The sequence below is a fragment of the Pelodiscus sinensis genome, chromosome 2 (assembly GCF_049634645.1).
Source record: "Pelodiscus sinensis isolate JC-2024 chromosome 2, ASM4963464v1, whole genome shotgun sequence".
NCBI classification, from domain to species: domain Eukaryota; kingdom Metazoa; phylum Chordata; order Testudines; family Trionychidae; genus Pelodiscus; species Pelodiscus sinensis.
Window position 1 is genome coordinate 131,664,269 of NC_134712.1, and position 18,269 is coordinate 131,682,537.

An 18,269-nucleotide genomic window follows, 5' to 3' on the forward strand; every position below is an offset into this window, starting at 1 on the left:
GGTCCTGTGGCGCCGAGGGGCGGTGCTATGGGACCAACCCGGCAGCACCCCAGCTGCTCTGCTGCAGGAGTCCCCAATTCAGCTGCTGCTGAAACTGACCAGCAGCGGCTTAATCGGAGACACCTGGGGCAGAGCCGGACTATCGGAAGGGGGGGGGGCTATGAGGGGTCTGGGGTGGAACCCCCCACCCACCCCACCCCCTTCATAGCCCCCACTTCCAATAGTCCGGCATATCTGATAATCCGTCACCCTCTGGGTCCTAAAGGTGCTGGATTATCAGAAGTTTACTGTATTAGGAAAAATTTTCTAACTATATGGGTACTCAAGTTCTGCAATTGAGTATTGAGGAAGATTGTGAAATCCTTATCACGGATGGTTTTCATGAAGAGGTTAGACAAACACCTGACAGTGATGCTCTAAATTCATTTGGTCCTGTCTTAGTATGAGGTGCTGGACTCAAGATTCTTTCTAGTCCTACATTTTTATGGGTCTGTAACAGGGATGTAATAGTGTAGTTGATTAACCTATAAGCTTTTGACTGATGCGTGCACACAGACACAGGCTGGCCTGCAGCCCAGTTCAGCTCTGGCCCATGCCTGACTTACCCCTGCTGGGGCTCTGCATTTAAAGTATTAGGAGCTGGGTGGGCAGGTAGCCCAGCTCAGTTCTGATTTGCGCTGGGTCTGGGAGCTCAGGTCCCGCCCCCCAGACATGGGGTTGCTGCAACCCTGCACTGCTGTCTCTTTATCAGAGACAGCAGTACAGGGCAACAAGCAGCCTGTCTGTAAGAGGAGCTGTTTTTTTAAACTGGCTCCCCTTGCAGACTAGTTCTCCCCGGTACCCCACGCTGCTGCCAGCACCACCCCCTGGGGACTATAGAATAGTCGACTAACCAATAAGAATTCATGAGGTTACTCAATATTCAATTAACCAATATTTAACGTCCCTAGTCTTTAGCACTCATTTGGTATTTGGTAACACTGAGAGTCAACAGTTCAAGGTGAAGACTATATGATTAATCACAGTCAGCTGGTGGTATCCAGAAGGACAAGTTCTGGAAAGTTAGAATAGGAATTAACCAGGTATGATCTAATTGCAAAGTCAATTTAGATTTGAAATTACATATTTGAAGAGCAATGTATCGTGATTCAGGCTGGATATAGAGGATCCATTCTTTTTTTTTTTTTTAATCTGTTTTCTGGTGATGAATGTCTAAGCTATTGTTTCTGGGGGGAGAAGGATTTGCTATATAATATGTACACGCACACTTCAGGGGGCCAAGAAAAATAATTGTTGTATATTCTGCTCATATTCTTTCACCTTTTGGGAGCTATTGTTTCTTAAGATAAAGGTTTCTCAAATGAATCCAGCCAGAACCTCTTTTTCAAAATTCTTCCAAAACCTCACCTGTAATTTTCAGACCTTTCAAATGGGTTGCAGCTGCTATGCATGCATGCATGCAACCAGTCTTTTGTCATAATCAAGATGGAGCCTAGACTGTTGTGTCACAGTCAGAGAAGAGAAGGGATCATGGTCCTTGAAATGTCAGGAAAAATATTAAGTGAGATCTATCCAGAAAATCCTGGCCAGTGGCCCACACTGTAGAGAGAAAGGTGAAAAAAAAACCCAAGTCCACTGTCAATCTGACCTGGCAGGAAATCCTTTCCTGACCCCACATGTGGTGATCATTTAGACCCTGCACATGTGAGCAAGAACCATCCGGGGCGGGGTGGGAGAGAGAGAGAGAATGCTCTGTGCCACCTCATAGATTTGGCCCTTTCTGTCCAGTGTCTCATCTCCATCTGTAGTCATCTCTGATGCTTCAGAGGAAGCGTACCTGAGGATGTGGGAGAAGGAATTCCTTCTGGATCCTTCCAGGTAGCCAACTGAAATGCCAAAGCATGCACTTTGAGGAACATGAAACATAAGTTAGAAATAAGGCTCAAGTTAGCTGTGTTCAGCCTCTGACCATCCACAGCAAAGCTATCATACTATTGCACTCTTTCATTTGTCTAGCTCTCTTTCAAAATCAATTAGAAGTGTTGGGCACAAACAAGTTCCATTGGTCGTTAGAAGTGGTTTTGTACATATTTCCAATTTGTATTTGGGCACCAAAGTGCAACTTGATCATCCCAATGCAGAATCAGGTTCCATAAGTTATGTAATCACTTTGAAAAACTACATCCAGACTAAATAAATGTTCTGCAGCAGAGTTCTTCATCTCTTCTGGTGCCTACCCATGTATCTAAAGCGGCCAAATAGTCACTCCAAGAAATGATTCTGCAGCCACTGTTCTAGAAATGCTCTGCTTCTCAGTTTCTGTGCTCTCCTATCATAACTCATTTATTTAATTCAGGGATGGGGAACCTTTTTTGGGTTGGGGGGTCACTGACCCACAGAGGAATCAGTCCGGGGCTGCACACAAGTGAGAAGTTTAACACACACACACACACCCCCAACTGACATGCCCCCTGACTGAGTAGGAGAAAGACACTCCCCACATTCCCCTCACACACTAGAGCCTCGGGGGACCCAGCCTTGTAGATTTTGTGTGCTCCAGCCGTGTGGCAAAGGGGGGGCAGCACAGGCTCCCCAATGCTGGGGGACTCCTGAGCCTCAGGGGCTCGATCCAGGCAAGCAAGGGGCCACATCCAGCTCCTAGGCCTTTGGTTGCCCCTAATTTAATTTATGGTTCCCATGCAATAGTATGAAACCTTTCATTTCATTTGTTGGTTTTGGATGCTTTGAGGGGTTTCTTTTTTTAAAACACACCTGCCACTGTGATGTGAGTGCAGAACCTGTGTGCAAGATGAAAGATGGAACTGTTCTGCTTACATATAGTTCATTAGACTTAATTAGTAGAGCCAGGTGTTCTTAGATCTTTGTTTACATTAACCTCTCCCTGGCTAATTGAATCTGTATTAAGTTAGGGGTGGTTGTATTGCTGTATATATGCTTGTGACTTTGTGTTGATCAGAAGGAAGGGGAAATTTTTCCTGGCTGTGATAGTGTCCTTGGCTATCTTTGCTTAAAGTTCCTAACACCAAACCAGTATCCTTTAGGGAGAATCACCAATGCTTTTAAAAGAGCATTACTGTTTGGCAGACTGAAGCAATTAGTAAAGAGTATGAGAGAGCATTTGATTATCATTTCACATGGAAAAATATTCTGTGGCTTATGCAAGTGTCTTATTTGGAAGCTAAATATTTTTTTTTAAAGTAAGAACTATGCACACAGTCAGATCTGTTATGACCCTGATGCTGTCAGTTCCACAGCAGTCTGGAGCCAACTTAATACTTGTTATCTCTTTCTTTCTCTCACCCTAGAATAACCCGAGCAACAAACTGGTGAATACCAGCAGCACGGTCACAGCAACACATATCAAGAAGTTCACTTTTGTCTGCATGGCTCTGTCGTTAACGGTAAGGAGTCATTCATCAGCTGTCTAAAGCAAAAAGTTACTACACGTGTATGAAGCTGCAAATTCACATTACCAGAATGTCATCAGCATACTCGAAGCATTACTCTCTGTGCCTATGAAGCCATTACTCTCTGTGCCTATGAAGGGTTCGCTAGGGAATTCCCTTCCCACCCACTTATCAATGTAGCACCAGGGTAATTGGGGCCGCGGGCAGCCAGATGTGCTGCGACTGGATCCAGGACAGTTGTGAGGCTGTCCCTACTGGGGGAACTCTCATCATAGACCTCGTTCTAACTCCAGCGGCTGCTACAAGGCCGGGCTGGCAGAGCTGCGTGGAGCGCAGCTACCCTGACTGGCGGAGACAAGTGCCGTGTAGACTGCACCTGCCCCTGCAAGCCCGTTTTCCTCCCCCCTGCTCAGTGAGAGCCTCCCCATGGCTTCTTGCTGCTCCCAGCCAATAGGTACACCCATTATTTTGCATTATTAAGTGCACAGAAAATATGAATGTGCAAAATGTGTCACTACTGTCAGACCTGTTAACTACTGCCTCTTTAATTCTGGTCCAAGTGAGGCAAAAGGTCTGGACTGGAAAATACTCTTTAACAAGTATTAGCAATTATTTTATTGTTTTTTTTTAAATGTGTGTTTGCAGCAGTTTTTCAGATTCTTGTTAACCATCGTGTCTCCCCCTTCTTTGATTTGCCTGATAATGAATAGGCAATATGCAAATAAATTAATTACCATAACGAAGTCACGAATATTTCAGTGCTGGTCCACCAACAATTCTTGAATGAGTTTACCAGTCCACAGTATAAAAAAATGTTGGGAACCACTGTTTTATAGGCACCATTGTAGCACTTACAAATTTTATCTTTTAAAATAAGTCTGTAGAGATAAAGGGCAAGGAATTCTGGATTTCTTCCGGAGGTCAATGATTAGCTGCTCGTTCACCTAGGTTGAAGGGTGAAAAAACCAGTTGACGCTCTGCACTCATAGTTTAACTTAAATAAGACCAACATTCAAATTCTTGAGTCTCTCTAGTAGCTGTGTCTGCGATGTGAACTCACCATGGCAGAATAACTCATTTACCCTTATTAATATATTTAGCTACTCTATCTTTGATGTGCAATGAAAGATAAAAGAACGGCAAGTTCCCTTTGTTCATCATTTAGAACTCAAACCCTGCATATTGGAAAAGATGGTGCATGAAGGCTATTTTTCATTGTATCTCTTTTCCCTTATTAATCTGCATTTCCATTCAAGTTCTGCTTTAAGCTTTCTATTTCTTGGTTTCATTAACAGTGAGTACTTCTTAAACTATACAACTTTATTTTTTATAGTACCACAGGATTTTTTAAATCTGATTTTTAGATGCAAGTGATTTGTGCCCAAAATAATCAAGTTGTTTCGTTGTCAGAATCGTACTGTTGAAGGCTGCTAATTGTTGTGCACACTAAGAACTGCACAACTGCAACTGCAAAACTACAGATAGAAACAGTTTTCAAAATTTAGCACAAAGGTACATGGACAGCAGTAAAAATGGTACCAGTCAGCCATCTCTCTCTGTATATTCATCTGTGCTAGCATGAGTTTGTAGTTTCTGACTATAGCAGAGACCAGGAGATCTGGCCCAGCAGGAGAAGGTGGTGAGGCACCCCACAGAGCAAGAAGGCAGGTGTCAGTGGCTTGATCATGGGCGGGCAATCATTTTTGCAGGGGAGCCTCTTAATGAATTTTGCTACATGGTTACGAGCTGGCTCCCCTCGCCCGCGAAGGCGGGGGCCTGGGGTGGAAGGGAACTAGTTGCCCAGGTTGCTGCAGCTCCAGTGCCTGCCAGGGTAGCATTGTGATGGGAGCTGGGAGCCATTTAAATAGGACCCTGCTGCCTGCACCACCTCGTGGAAATTCAGTGGCACGGAGAGCAGGATAGAAAGCAGCCAGATGCAGTCCATGGGCAGGAGCAAAGTGTCAGGCGGGCTGGATCTGGCCCCAGAGCCACATATTGCCCAGCCCTGCTTTATCAGCACACCAGCAAGCAGCCCCAAGGGGGTTTTCTGTGACCACACCCTGTCGCACCATTGTTTTTTGGGGGTTTTTGGCCATTTTTATTTGTGCAATGTAACCTAGGATATTCACTAGGGACGTAAACAAGTAGACAAGTCTATGATTAACTGGTAAGCCTAAGCTTCTCAGTTAATCCTCTCAACTACTCGCATCTCCCTCCTCCCTGCTGCCTCTATCAGTGGACAGGGAATGCTGCCACACCAGCCTCTCTCTGCGCCAACCCAGACCACCATGGACAAAGGCTGCTTTGCCACAGCCTTCTCCACTCTCCAGCAGCCTCCTGCTGTGGAGAGCTCAGACCCCCACGGACAGGGGCTGCTGCCACCTCACGCTGCTGCCTCTATCAGTGAGGGGCAGCAGGCAGCCGGTCTGCGCAGGGAGCTGATTTTAAAACTGGCTCCCTGTGCTGCTGCCTCTGATACAGAGGCAGCTGCCTGGGGTGACAGGGGGCTCCCCAGGAGTGGGCTCAGAATACACTGGCTGCCAGTCCCGCCCCCAGGGACCATAGAATAGTGGAGTAAGTGATAAGAATTCATGTGGTTACTCAACTGTTCTATTACCCACTAACATCCCTAATATTCACTAATAAACCCAACTAAAAAGTAGAACCATTAGTGGAATGCATGTCCAAGTTAGTCTCTCTTGTCTGGTGAGCTATTTCTTGAGAGAGTCTGTCAATTGGGGCTAAACTATAGAGAAAGCCACCTTACAAGCCTGATTCAGTTCAATGGCCTGATTCTGAAAACATGCACATAGGACTTTAATGTGACTTAACATGAGGAAATGTATTTTAATTATATTGATTTAAGTATTTGTAGTGTTGAGCTCCAAATTTGCATAATGCTGCAGCCATTTCAAACCGCTCCAAGTAGCTGTTTCAGTATCTGAGGAAGAGCTGTTTCCATCACCATTGGTAACTGCTCTGTTCCCCTGGACCAGCCATACTGCAATATATTGAGGCTAATGAGAGGACTGCCCATGGTTGTGCGGCATGTTTCCATAGTGCACAAACATGGAGGAAGAGGGGGAACAGTTCTTTCCAGGCTGGCTGAACACAGATCCGTCTACCTGAATGAGTCTTTCTCTGGTTTGGTTTGGTTTGGTTTGGAAAGGAACCCATCAGACAAGGGAGATGGATATGGTAACCCTGTAATAAAGCAGGTTCCAACAGAGTGCCCTGGGGCATCCCCAGTTTCAGTGATGGACCATGTGTCCAGTTGTGGGAGTGAGGAAATGGCAAGAGCCTTTCCCTCACTGCTAAACCAGTGCTTTGGTGATATCAACACTGACAGCCTGAGGCAGAGCATCCTGATACAGATTTGGTGCTGGGATTCGTTTAAAGCCACTTTATACAGTGAAACTGTAATTAGTAATATTGTGTAGCAGAAGATGTCTGGGCATTTATACAGATTTCATTACAAGGTTTTGTTTGACAAGCACTTTCATTTAAAGGCTGCAGAGAACAGAAATAGATAGGGAACAGCTGTTGGATTTGCCATAAATAAGAACCTGTCTGATTAATCAGATTAATGAGACCTCTGATTAAGAGCCAGCTGCAGCTCCCTCCCCGTAGTCCTATTTTTAGAGCTTGTGTGTCTGATAGGCCATTGAAACTCAGGTATTTAATATCAAAGGGATGGGTGAGCAAAGAGGGAAACAGTTAGCCTAAGGACTTTTTTTTTTAGTGCATCTAAGCCATTCAGAGGCTTGCTGATGTTAGCAACAAGGAATTTTAAATTGATGGCATTGGATACGCCTTGGTCTGTAGCTCCCCTGTTTCAGGCCTTGGCCTCTCGTCTGTTTCTGCTCTGTTTGAGGGGATTCTAGACCTAGACCACCATGCTCATTTTCCACATATAACCTAAGCTCAGTTGAAACTCAACTGCAAAGCCTGGTGCATTCATTTCACACATCCCTTATTTTAGGAAAGATCTGTTCCAGGATCAGGTATTTGCAATACAGGACTTATAATGAAGTCTTCTTAAAAGTACTAAAATGTTGTACTTCTTCTTTGTAAAGCTTTCTTGTCCTCTCATTTTAGGGTAGCCTGCAAGAACTCTATTTCTCATCCTAGTTCTGTGCTTGGAAAACTTGACACAACCACTGTAAGGAGCCAGCTATTAAAATTGAATGAGTAAACTGATACTAAACAAGAACTTTTCTCAGAACAGTAGTGGCTTCTCTAGAGTCTGAAACATTCACCAGAGATTCGGATTTCTCAGAGGTAGCTTGAGAACAGGGCCGATCCCTTGTTCTATTTTTTTTCTAAATCATACCACCATTTCCTAAGGGATCTCATTCCTAACTAACATAGGCTTTTATTGTGTAGCTGATACAAAGAAAGGAGCAGAACCTGCAGTCTAAGTTACGCTAGCCCTCAATAGTATGATCTGTTGGCACCTGAGCCATGACTAACTGTGTTTGATCATGTATCAGAGGGGTAGCCGTGTTAGTCTGAATCTGCAAAAGCGGCGAGGAGTCCTGTGGCACCTTAAAGAGTAACTGAAGTGTAGGAGCATAAGCTTTCATGGGCAAAGACCCACTTCGTCAGATGCATGTAGGTACGCAGCACCTGACGAAGTGGGTCTTTGCCCACGAAAGCTTATGCTCCTACACTTCAGTTAGTCTATAAGGTGCCACAGGACTCCTCGCCGCTTTTGTGTTTGATCATCTTTATCTTAGCTTTTAGGCTTTCCAATTTAGTGTAATTTTCTTTTGGTGCATTACTATTTGCATTCAAAGGGAAGAGGGTTTGTTTTAGAAGGCAGAAGCTAACTGACTTGATCTTTTGCTGCTCTTCACCACATCTTTAGGGCCCAACTCTGCCCCCAGGTACGCATGTTCCAGTGGTAGGCAAGTCAGTGAGTTTGCTGTACCTGACAGCAAAATAGGCCCTCTGTGCTTACAGTAGGAATGAAGAATAGTGCTCCTGACAACAATCTAATTGTTAACTGGGATGCCCCTCCATATGTCCCTTTCATGCCCCTTTGAGCAGCCCTTTGCCCCACCTCCCAAAGGTACCAGTCACCCCTGTCCAAACCCTTAAGAAAAGGTCCTGATTTCAGGTGCTTAGTTGTACCTTTTGTCACCACAGTTCACTTCCATGTAAAGTGTTAGAAGCTTGTGTTACGATATCTCAGGGTGGTGCACTGTGTACCTTTCTGGCTTAATCTGGCAGAATGGATGCCAAGAGAACTGTGAGGTCCTCATGGCTTTAAACTCTGTTTTGTTAGAAACAGCTTGAGCTGTAGAAAAAAAACAGTGTTGTCATAGAAGTTAATTCAGTCTTGCTTTGCATTTTCCTCCTCTCCAGCTGGCACATTATGTGGCTGTGGACTCAACAGCAGTTCTGTTTATAAGTGAGCTGGGTGTGTAAGAGGATAATTAAGCTGAATGTTTTTGCACATTTCTTTGAAGTTTACATCATAACTGGTCAAATCCAACTTCATGCAAGCATTCAGGCTGTCTTCTGTCAATCTTACAGCAGGGACTGGGGATGTGGGGGTGCAGGAGTCCGAGTTGGAGTGTATGAGGGCTCAGGGCAGGGGGTTCAAGTGTATGATGGACTCAGGGCAGGGAATTGGGGTGTGTAGGAGAATAGGAGTGTTATGGCAGAGGACTTGGGATGTGGGGGTGCAGGACTCTGGGGATGTAGTGGGGGTGCAGGAGTTTGGGGATGTGGAGGTCAGAGGAGCTCAGGACAAGGGGTTTAGTTGTATGATGGGCTCAGGTTTGGGGGAGGGGGGGTGCAGGAGTGTTATGATGCTGTGGCCAGATGGGGCTGGGCCCCAATTGCGGGCTTGTTGGCCAGGCTTAATTTTTAAATAAAATAAAATATTATGTCTAACACAAAAGGTTTCAGCATTGTCTTTCTTTATGGCCAGGGTGGGGAACATTTTTTGGGTCGGCACCACTGACCCACAGAAAAATCAGTCGGGGACTACACAAGTGAGAAGCAAAAAAAACAAAACAAAACCTCCAAAACTTCCAACCTTCACTGATGTGGCCCCCAGCACTCACTCCCCTGACTCTTCAGCCCCCTAGTGGGGGAGGACTAAAGTTCAAGGGCTCAGGCCAGATTTACTCTTCCGGGGTTCCAGGATTGGTGGATGTTGAGGGCCTCCCTAGGCTCTGGGGTGGGGCCAAAAATGAGGAGTTAAATGTGCAGGACAGGGCTGCCAGTGAATGGGATAGGGATGGGGGTGCAAGAGATCTGCAGGGTGGGAGGTGGGCTGTAAGAGGGTATGAGGTCTGGCATGAGAGGGGGCGGGAGCAGACTGAGAGTAGGCTGTGTTAAATTGCTTTCAATCCTAACAACTGTCTGTCCAGGAGGAAGGAGACGGGAGCGGACTGGGGGCAGTGTCTGGTGGAGGGGGATGAGTGAGGGGAGGTGCGGGGTCTGGGCATGAGGGTTGGGGCAGGGGGCACTTGTTTTCCTGTATGTAACATGCCTCCTGCTGCTCCCATTCTCAGGGGAAGCCTGCAGGAAGTGTTTCTGGGGGAAAGAAAATGGCAGGGCATATGGAGCCATTTTTGGTTACTAGTTTCCCGCACACGAGGGGAAGGAAAAGGGTGGTTCACAGAGCCATTTTTCACTCTGTTTTCCACACACTGGCTCTGGTGGGGAAGCTTGGGGCTTCCTTCACCCACCCCCTTTCTCCCCACAGGAAGCTCGCACTGGTATTCCAATATTGCGGAGGGACCGTAAGGCTATAGCACCTGTGCTGGCTCCCTGCTGGGGGGGAATTAGGGTAAGTGAGTTGGGGCTCTAGAAGAGCCATATCTGGCTCCCTAGTGAACCATATTTGGCTCAGGAGCCAATAGGTTGCCGACCCCTGCTATATATTATAATTAATTGGCTAACCTTGTGTAAGAAACAACTCTCGTGTTAGGAATTGCCACTTGATTTTCTTTCCTTTCTGTACGTTGGCAAGATTTAATGGCTAGTTTGGGAGGACAGACAATTCAAACTGTGCACTAATTTTTATGTTTGTCTTGGAACTATTTCAGTTTTGCTTTTATGTTTTTTACTTTTCTTTGATAAGATTAATGAAAGGGTTCATGCATGTGATTAATACTTTTAAGTTGTGAATCCGTCACCATTTTACAGTCTATATCTGCCTAAGAGATCACTGTCTGGCACAGATTATAATGAAAGTTCTAAAATGACTCTGGAATAGTTTTTTTATTGTTATTATTCATTGTAGGTTATAGTTATTTAAGCACTTGAAAAACAATTGGTGTTTCACCTCCACCCGTCATATAGCCCCCTGACAACATTTCCAGCCACCTTCTCCTCTCTGCATTAATAAGTAGATGCAGTCAATCAACTCTATATTAATAATTTTTGACAATGAATTTCCATCTTGAATTCAATGTTTTTATTGGAGTTAGCATTTAGGAGTTAGGTAGTGTTTGTTATCCCATAGGTTCACACTTGCTCTGCTACTATGCCGAATTAAAGGTGAAAGAGTCTATTGGATTCCTACATGAGCCTCCCCCTGCCTGTTTACTTTTTTTATAGTGGAATGGAGCTGATGTTCCTTTGCAATGTTTAGAGAGTGGAATTGTAGCAGCACAGGACAATTGTATGTCCAGCAGTGTACTGGAAACATTCTCTGGCTAGTAACTTCTGTCTGGACAATAACGCTGGGTGACATGTTCACACACTCTGCTATTAAGGGGTGCCAGACTATCAGCTCAACTATTAAAGTTGTGTCTTCACTACAAAAAAAATTAGCTGAGTTGAGATTAAAATCTTTGGGAAAGTAAGGCAGTTTGTAGTTTTTACTAGGATTTTACTTTGACTCTGCTAACTTGAATTAAGAGTACCCCCTCTTTTTTTTTTTTTTTTTTTTTTTTGTAGGAGAAAATAAAGCTTTAGTATTTGAAGAGGACTAAGTTAATATGAACTAGGGTGTCTTTTCAAAGACTGAATTATACGGCCAAGTAGAAAAGTCTTCAGTCTCTCAAAATGAGAGGAACTTTGCTTTTGGGCTCCCAAGCACTTTGAAAACCTTTGTTTACCTTCATAACACCTAGTAAGCCAGGCAAATATTGTCTGTCTATTCTGTACATGTGTCTGTTTACTCCAAGATTGTAAATGAGTGTCTCTGGGTCTCACGGCAGATACAAGCATCTCTCACTCTTGTGACTGAAAACAGAAGACATTTATTACAGAAATAACTTTATACTTCAGTGGTTCCTCTGAGCTACGAATTGCAAAGTGCATTATAGACATTAACTCCGTAAGTAGTAAGGAATGTCAGTAGGAAGGACTTTACCGACCACAGGCAAAGCCACTATTCATATCTACAGGTATTGTAGACCAGATTCTGATTTTATTTTTACTGGTGTGAATTCAAGACTGGAGTTGGAACACATCCATACCAAATATAGGGTGTCTTTTCAAAGCATATTTTCTTTAAAATATTGCTGTGTACACCAGTGTTCCCTGTAAGCTGGACACTTATGCAACTGCTCAGGAGAAATTCAGATGCCACCCAGCTAATTAGAATAGCACCCAGCTAATTAGAATAACTAAGTTTTGTTTCTACACTTGCACATGTCTTGATGCACATAAAAAATTATTCCACACTAAGGTGGAAGACTTCTGCACATGGATGGAAAAGATTAAAGAGAACACTGATGTAGACCTAATACAGGTGACCCCCGCACTTACAGCCTAATTGGTTCCTGGAGAACCGTCCTCAGTCGAACCCTTTTTTCCCATAGGCACAATGATGATAATGGGGGTTCTTTTCCTGGCCCACTTTTTGCCTCCTGGGAGTTGTTGTAGTCTGCAGCGCGAGCAGCTCCCAGACAGCAGTGTGAACTGCTCCCAGAGCCGGCTGGAGGCTGTGCCATGGAAAGACAGCAAGGTGCGCTGCTCCCAGAGCCAGCTGGGGGTTATGCGGGGGGAAGAGGGCAAGGCGCACTGCTCCCAGAGCTGGCTGGTGGCTGTGCCAGGGAAAGAGGGCAAGGCGCAATGCTCCCAGAGCTGGCGCGGGGCTGTGCCGGGGGAAAGCAGCAACTGGAATAAGGCAGTCGTAAATGCGGGGGGTTGTATGTCAAGTGGTCGTAAGTTGGGGTTCGCCTGTACCTGTAACTGGATGACAGCTTTACAGCCCAACATCTCGCTATCGTAGATGAGCCTCTGTTTCATATCAGCTCACGCTTCTGTTTAAATAGAATTACTTCATCAGCTTTTCAACTTACCATGAATTCCCCGCATGCTCTTCCAGTGTTCTCTTTGATAAGTCCAAAGCTATCACTTGCTTACTCACTGTAGAGACATTTAATTTATAGCTGATTTGAGTAAATCCTGTAACATTCCATCTTTTGTCCCATTTGTAGTCAGGAGTTTAGGAAAAATGCCTCAGTATTACTCATGCCAGCCTAACCGTTATCTTAGTTGCTCAGATTACTATTAGTAAGAGAGTTAATAAATCTTCATGTCTGAGATTTCCAGATGTTTAGACAGACACACACATATCTTCCCATCAAATCTGTCAAGGGAAGAGGGAGTTCTTTAAAACTGCAGTAAGATAGTTTGCTGTCTTGCTATGCATGTATTACTCCCTTAACACTGGGAGAATTCTGCACCCCAAAAAAAATTGTGCAAAATATTTTAAAAATCTGCAAATTTTATTAGACTAACTTTTATTTGTCAAAATAAAACTACATAATCACACCAGTTTAAATTATTATAGTAATTTATTTCAAAATACTTGCCAGCAAGCAAGCTGATGATAATGCAGACACACACAAAAATTCCCTCCGGAGTGGAGAGTTAAAGGAATCCCTATGATAACCCTGTTCCTGTTTCTCTGCTCTCTCCTGCCCCATAGTGTATCCAGGGGCCAGACATGCACAGCACTCTGCCCCGAGCCTGCTCAAAGACCTCCCTTGGCCCAAATACCCCCACTGCCTGCTCTCTCCCCCCCCCCCCCCCCGACCATACCATTGGCACACCCAGCCCGGACTCCCTCCCTGTACCTCTCAGACCCTAGGAAGGCTTGCAGCTGCTAGGAACCCTCCAATTCCCTTCACCGGCAGTGTCTTCTATGTGCTAGCAAGGCTCTGCCAGGTCTAGCTGCCCCTAGTGGTGGCCAGCAGGACCGCAGCCCATTTCAGGAGGAGAGGAGAATTCTGTATTCACAATATTAATTTCTAGGGATTTGGAGCAATCACATTTTTGAATTGCTCTGCTCCAGCTCCGCTCCAGCACCAATAGTGACTGCTCCAGCTCTGCTCTGTGCTCCAGCTCAAAGTAATTTTTAACTAAATAAAAAAGTGCATACTGTAATTTTGAAAAAACATTATTTTTATTCAGAGTTTTAAAACAATTTAAATGTCATCAACAATGATACAAACTAGAATCATTCATAATTCAATCTGTAAAAAATTATTGCAGCAATCAAGTTGTCTTTCATAGCTTGCTGCAGATCATTTAAAATTAACCTTAAAGCTGAAAACAGTCACTCTACACTAGCTTGAGTTGTTGGCATGCTCGAAGCAATTCTACAGGCAGCCTGAATGAGGTGTGGGTAGCTGTGAATGGCCTCAAAAACCGACTTAACTTTTAGTCTACCAATAGACTCCATCGCCTCACAATCTTCCCGAAAGTTTGTCTCGAATAATGCTTCATTACAATTATGAATCTCAGAAACTCGCCGGCATCTTTCTTGTTTATCCAATTCCTTTTCGAAGTCGTCATCTTCTGAAGAATTGATGCTTGAATTATCTTCATTTCCCTGTGATGGTTGAAGACATCTCAGGGATGGACGCTCGAACAAGTTCAGAGTGGAGATGGAAGTTTGAGAACAGTCTGCTATTTCTGAAGGATGTGAACTTTCCAAAACCGCAAATTCAATTGTTGATGACTCCTTTTGTTGTGTTTCATTTTCTTCAACCTCTTTCACCGGGTTCAAATGTAGCAATAGATTTTGTTTTCTGAGTCGTCGAGCAATATCAATTCCTTTGTCTTTGGTATTTCCCTGGAGGTAAGAAGAATCTGATACTGTGGGTCAACATAAACTCCAGCAAGGAAATGAGTATTGTCAAAAAGCTTCTCTTCGCGTTTCAGCATGGAGGATAGAATTTCTTCTGCAATTTGTCCACCATTTTCTTGCAAGAATTTTGACAGTTTTCACCATTCCTTCATTAAAACTCCCTGGGTTACATCGACAGATTCATGGTTGTTTAGTTTCACTTTGCCAAGAGGTCTCGCAGGTTCTTCACTTCATCCCATTCAGCTTTTCTTAACTTGAGTTCTCTTGTTGCAGCAGCAGCCACTTTTTCACAGTAAGATTGAAAAACGAGAAGCCGATCAATCATTGCAAATGTTGAACCCAAGCGAGTCACAGTATCCAATGACTGAGTGACCCTATGTAGATCAAGCAGAATACTTCGGGTTCGTAAGTTTGACAACAACTTGTCGAATTTTTGCTAGAAATTTCTTCACATGTTCTTTGTTCAGTCCATCCCAGATTGCCAACTGAAGAGTGTGAATACCACACCTCATCAGTTGGACTTTTGAGTCGTCCTCATGAAGCCATGTTGGAAGTATGAGGCTAGGGTCATTAACCCATTGCACAGCAGCATCCATGTTGAGTTCGATTTCATCCATTCCTTTAGTTCCTTCATCAGGCAAAATAGCTTCAGTTCTGTCCACATCCCTGTTCTCAGAGGTAGAAATGGTTTCATTGTCCTCACTGAAATTTTTGATGGCACACATCACGTTTGCTGCATTGTCAACACAGATGCTCAGCACTTGCATTTCACTGATCCCAAATTTTATAAAAATAGCTTTTACTTGACTTTTCACGTAGGAAGAATTGTGGCGCCCTTCAGTGTCAATTATGTCCAAGGTTTTTTCCACAGCTTTATCTTTTCCTTCTTCGTAGTACTGAGCATTGATTGCAAGGAAATTTCTGTTTCCACAGGTCGCTGCATCCATTTTCAGGTGTAACAATTTTTGTCCAAAGCTTTCTTGAGCTCTTCGTGACCAGACTCAGCTGTGCTGACAACTAAATGACGAACCGCATCGTGCCCCGTCGAAACGCCAAGCTGCTGACCCATTTCACCTGCAATTTTTTTGAATCCTTTGTTCTTTAGCCTGAAGGTAGTGAGCGATGTTGAACTCAAGCAAACCATTTCTATCAGCCCTTCATGGAAAGTATTGGCATCCATGGTGACTGTAACCTTTGAGGACTTCAAATATGAGTCAAGTTTTGTTTGCTCAATTTTGGGTTTCTTTTCAGATGAAGCTTCGCAAAAAATCTTTTCTCCGGGAGTTTTCAAAGAGCCAGATGAGCATTGTTTAGTTGCATCAGCTTTCTGTTTTGCCTCATCTTCCTGGTCCTTTTTTGTAACCAGAGCTGCATAGTTTTCAGGATGGTTACGTTTTACATGCCGCCAAAGGTTGAAACTTTTCACGGCACTTCACTCGTCTTGAAGCTACATGGTTTGAGCTTGCCATTCACTTCCTTTTCCACCTTGCATATTGCCAGTTTCTTCTTTGCTTTTCCCAAAAGCCCAAATTTGGGCTTTTCAAATTCAAAAGTAAAGATGTTGTTGACATCCTTTTCCATAAATTGGCTATCAATCGTAGGGGGCAGATTTGATTTTTTTTGTTGAAGCCATGGCCAAATCTTCTTGAGCTGCTACTGCGTCCAAATGTTTCTTGTTGTGATCTTTGAAAAGCAATGAACAAAAGCATTACATTTTTTTATAATGTACCTGCTTGTGATATCTTAACCACTTAAGGTACTTTGAATTTATTTTGGATTTTCTGGACAAAAAGGATCGCATTTTCTGTTTACACAAAATTATTATTAAAGTATATTTTAATATTTTAACATGTTTCTTGCAGTTTTAATGAAGTAAGAAGTATTTTTAATATACATAATTAATATAAATTGTTATTTATAAATTGCAAGTTCGTTTTTCTTATGAAATTTTGTGGTAAAAATATTTGAAATATTTTCCAAGTTCTTAATTAATATCTCAAAAATTCTTTAATATAGATATATCAATGAAATTTGGTATGTGCCATAGCATTAGTACGTGCTGTCGCTGTTCTACAACATTAATTGTTGGGAAGTAATGAGGTTACACGTTACAAGGTTGAAAATAAACACATACTAATCTAGCTATCTATTAATCTACGCGAGTACGTACTCGACTAACCTTGGCTCAAGTGTGGGAGCAGTCTGCAGTGTTGCCAGATGTCTGATAATTATCTGATTCTTTAATAAAACATATCTCCAAAAGACTTTGTAATTTTGTGTCTGTACATCAAATCTTGATTTCGGCCGAAGTGAGAATAACTGTGACCTATTACGTAAAGTGGTAAAGTAGATGTTAATATCAATTAATAGGGTATGCCGGATTAAAGATCTTAACCAGGTCACACAGAATACTGCGGGGTCTGGGCATGAAGGGGTGGAGGTGGGATACTTACGTGGATCTGTGCTGTCTCCTGTTCCCAGGCACCCCCCTCTCTCTTCCCTCAGCTATGGGAGGAGTGGGGGAAAGCCTCAGGAGAAGCAGCTCTGCGCACTGCCATTCCCTCCGCTGGGGCGGAGAGGGAACTACAACGTGCAGAGCCGCTGCCTCTTCCATACCTCACGTGTTCCTGGATTAGGGACACCTGGAGTATGGAGGTTCAAGTGTTTTAACTGTCACAGAAATCCAAGAATAGTAATAACAATAACTCCAACTCTGAGAGTTCAATGAGTGGAGTGAATTAGTATCTGGTCATCTAGGTGACCAGGTTGTGCACATACTGACCGAAAGTGAAGTCAGAGTGACATGCAAGTCCTAATAGGCCCTACACTCAGAGTGACAAGAGCTCCAAGGGGAGTCCTGGCCAGTTAGCTGGGATAAACTCCTGCCTTCTCCCTAGCAATTCCAATGCACCTGGCTACCACCAGAAGGAGAACTGAAAGAGCTGGAGATTCCCTTTCCTTAATACTAGCACCACATATTTCCTGGGTGTCCAGAAGCATTCTCCACTTAATCATTGCAGCTGAGAGAGAGGGATGAAACCTCTGATGAAGCAAGAACAATCCTAGGGTTCAATTTGATAGGATTTAAAAAAGTAAGGACAGCATTTTCAAATGAGGCTGGTGGGTTGATGATAATATCAGTTTTTTGGCACCCTACTTAAAGAGACTTAATTTATATTGAGTGCTGAACACCCACCCTTTAAAAGTTGACTCGGGTTGGCCACTCAGAAATTACTAATCACTTTCACCTGAGGATATGTACTTATGTGGGCTGTAGTGGGGAAATTAAATGTAGTAAATGAAGGGGTAGTGAACAGCAGGGGCAGAGGGTGTACAAAAGTTCTTTGAACCACGGTGACAAAGTCCTAAGCAAACCAACTCACTACAAAGATAAACAAGTATTAAGATAGAACTTTTTACACTAAGGGTGATGATGCTCTGGAATTCTGAATGAAGATCAATGATTGTGTTAGTTGACTTAATGGAGACAGGCACCTCATGACTTGTAAATAGGGTAACTTTAATACATCAACAGAATCATGGCGTGATTTGCTGGTAAACAGTAGAATGATGATTTCTTACATTGCATTTCTAGAATGTTGTCGGTATAGTGTTGTTATAGAATCGTAGAGCTGGAAGAGGCCTCAGGAGGTTATCAAGTCCAGGCCCCTGCCCAAGGCAGGACCAATCCCAACTAAATCAACCCAGCCAGGGCTTTGTCAAGCCAAGACTTAAAAACCTCTAAGGATGGAGATTCCACCACCTCCTGA

The 18,269-nt window shown here is 43.6% G+C and overlaps 1 protein-coding gene across 2 annotated transcripts in view; it reads left to right on the top strand.

Annotated features, from left to right (window-relative positions):
• Positions 1-18,269, top strand: part of ANKH (ANKH inorganic pyrophosphate transport regulator) — a 179,985-nt gene that overhangs the window by 125,294 nt on the left and 36,422 nt on the right. For both annotated transcript variants that reach the window (XM_025181659.2, XM_006117083.4), the window contains exon 9: positions 3,327-3,422. In XM_025181659.2, coding sequence (XP_025037444.2) covers positions 3,327-3,422 — 96 coding nt within the window. The remainder of the gene's footprint in view (positions 1-3,326; positions 3,423-18,269) is intronic.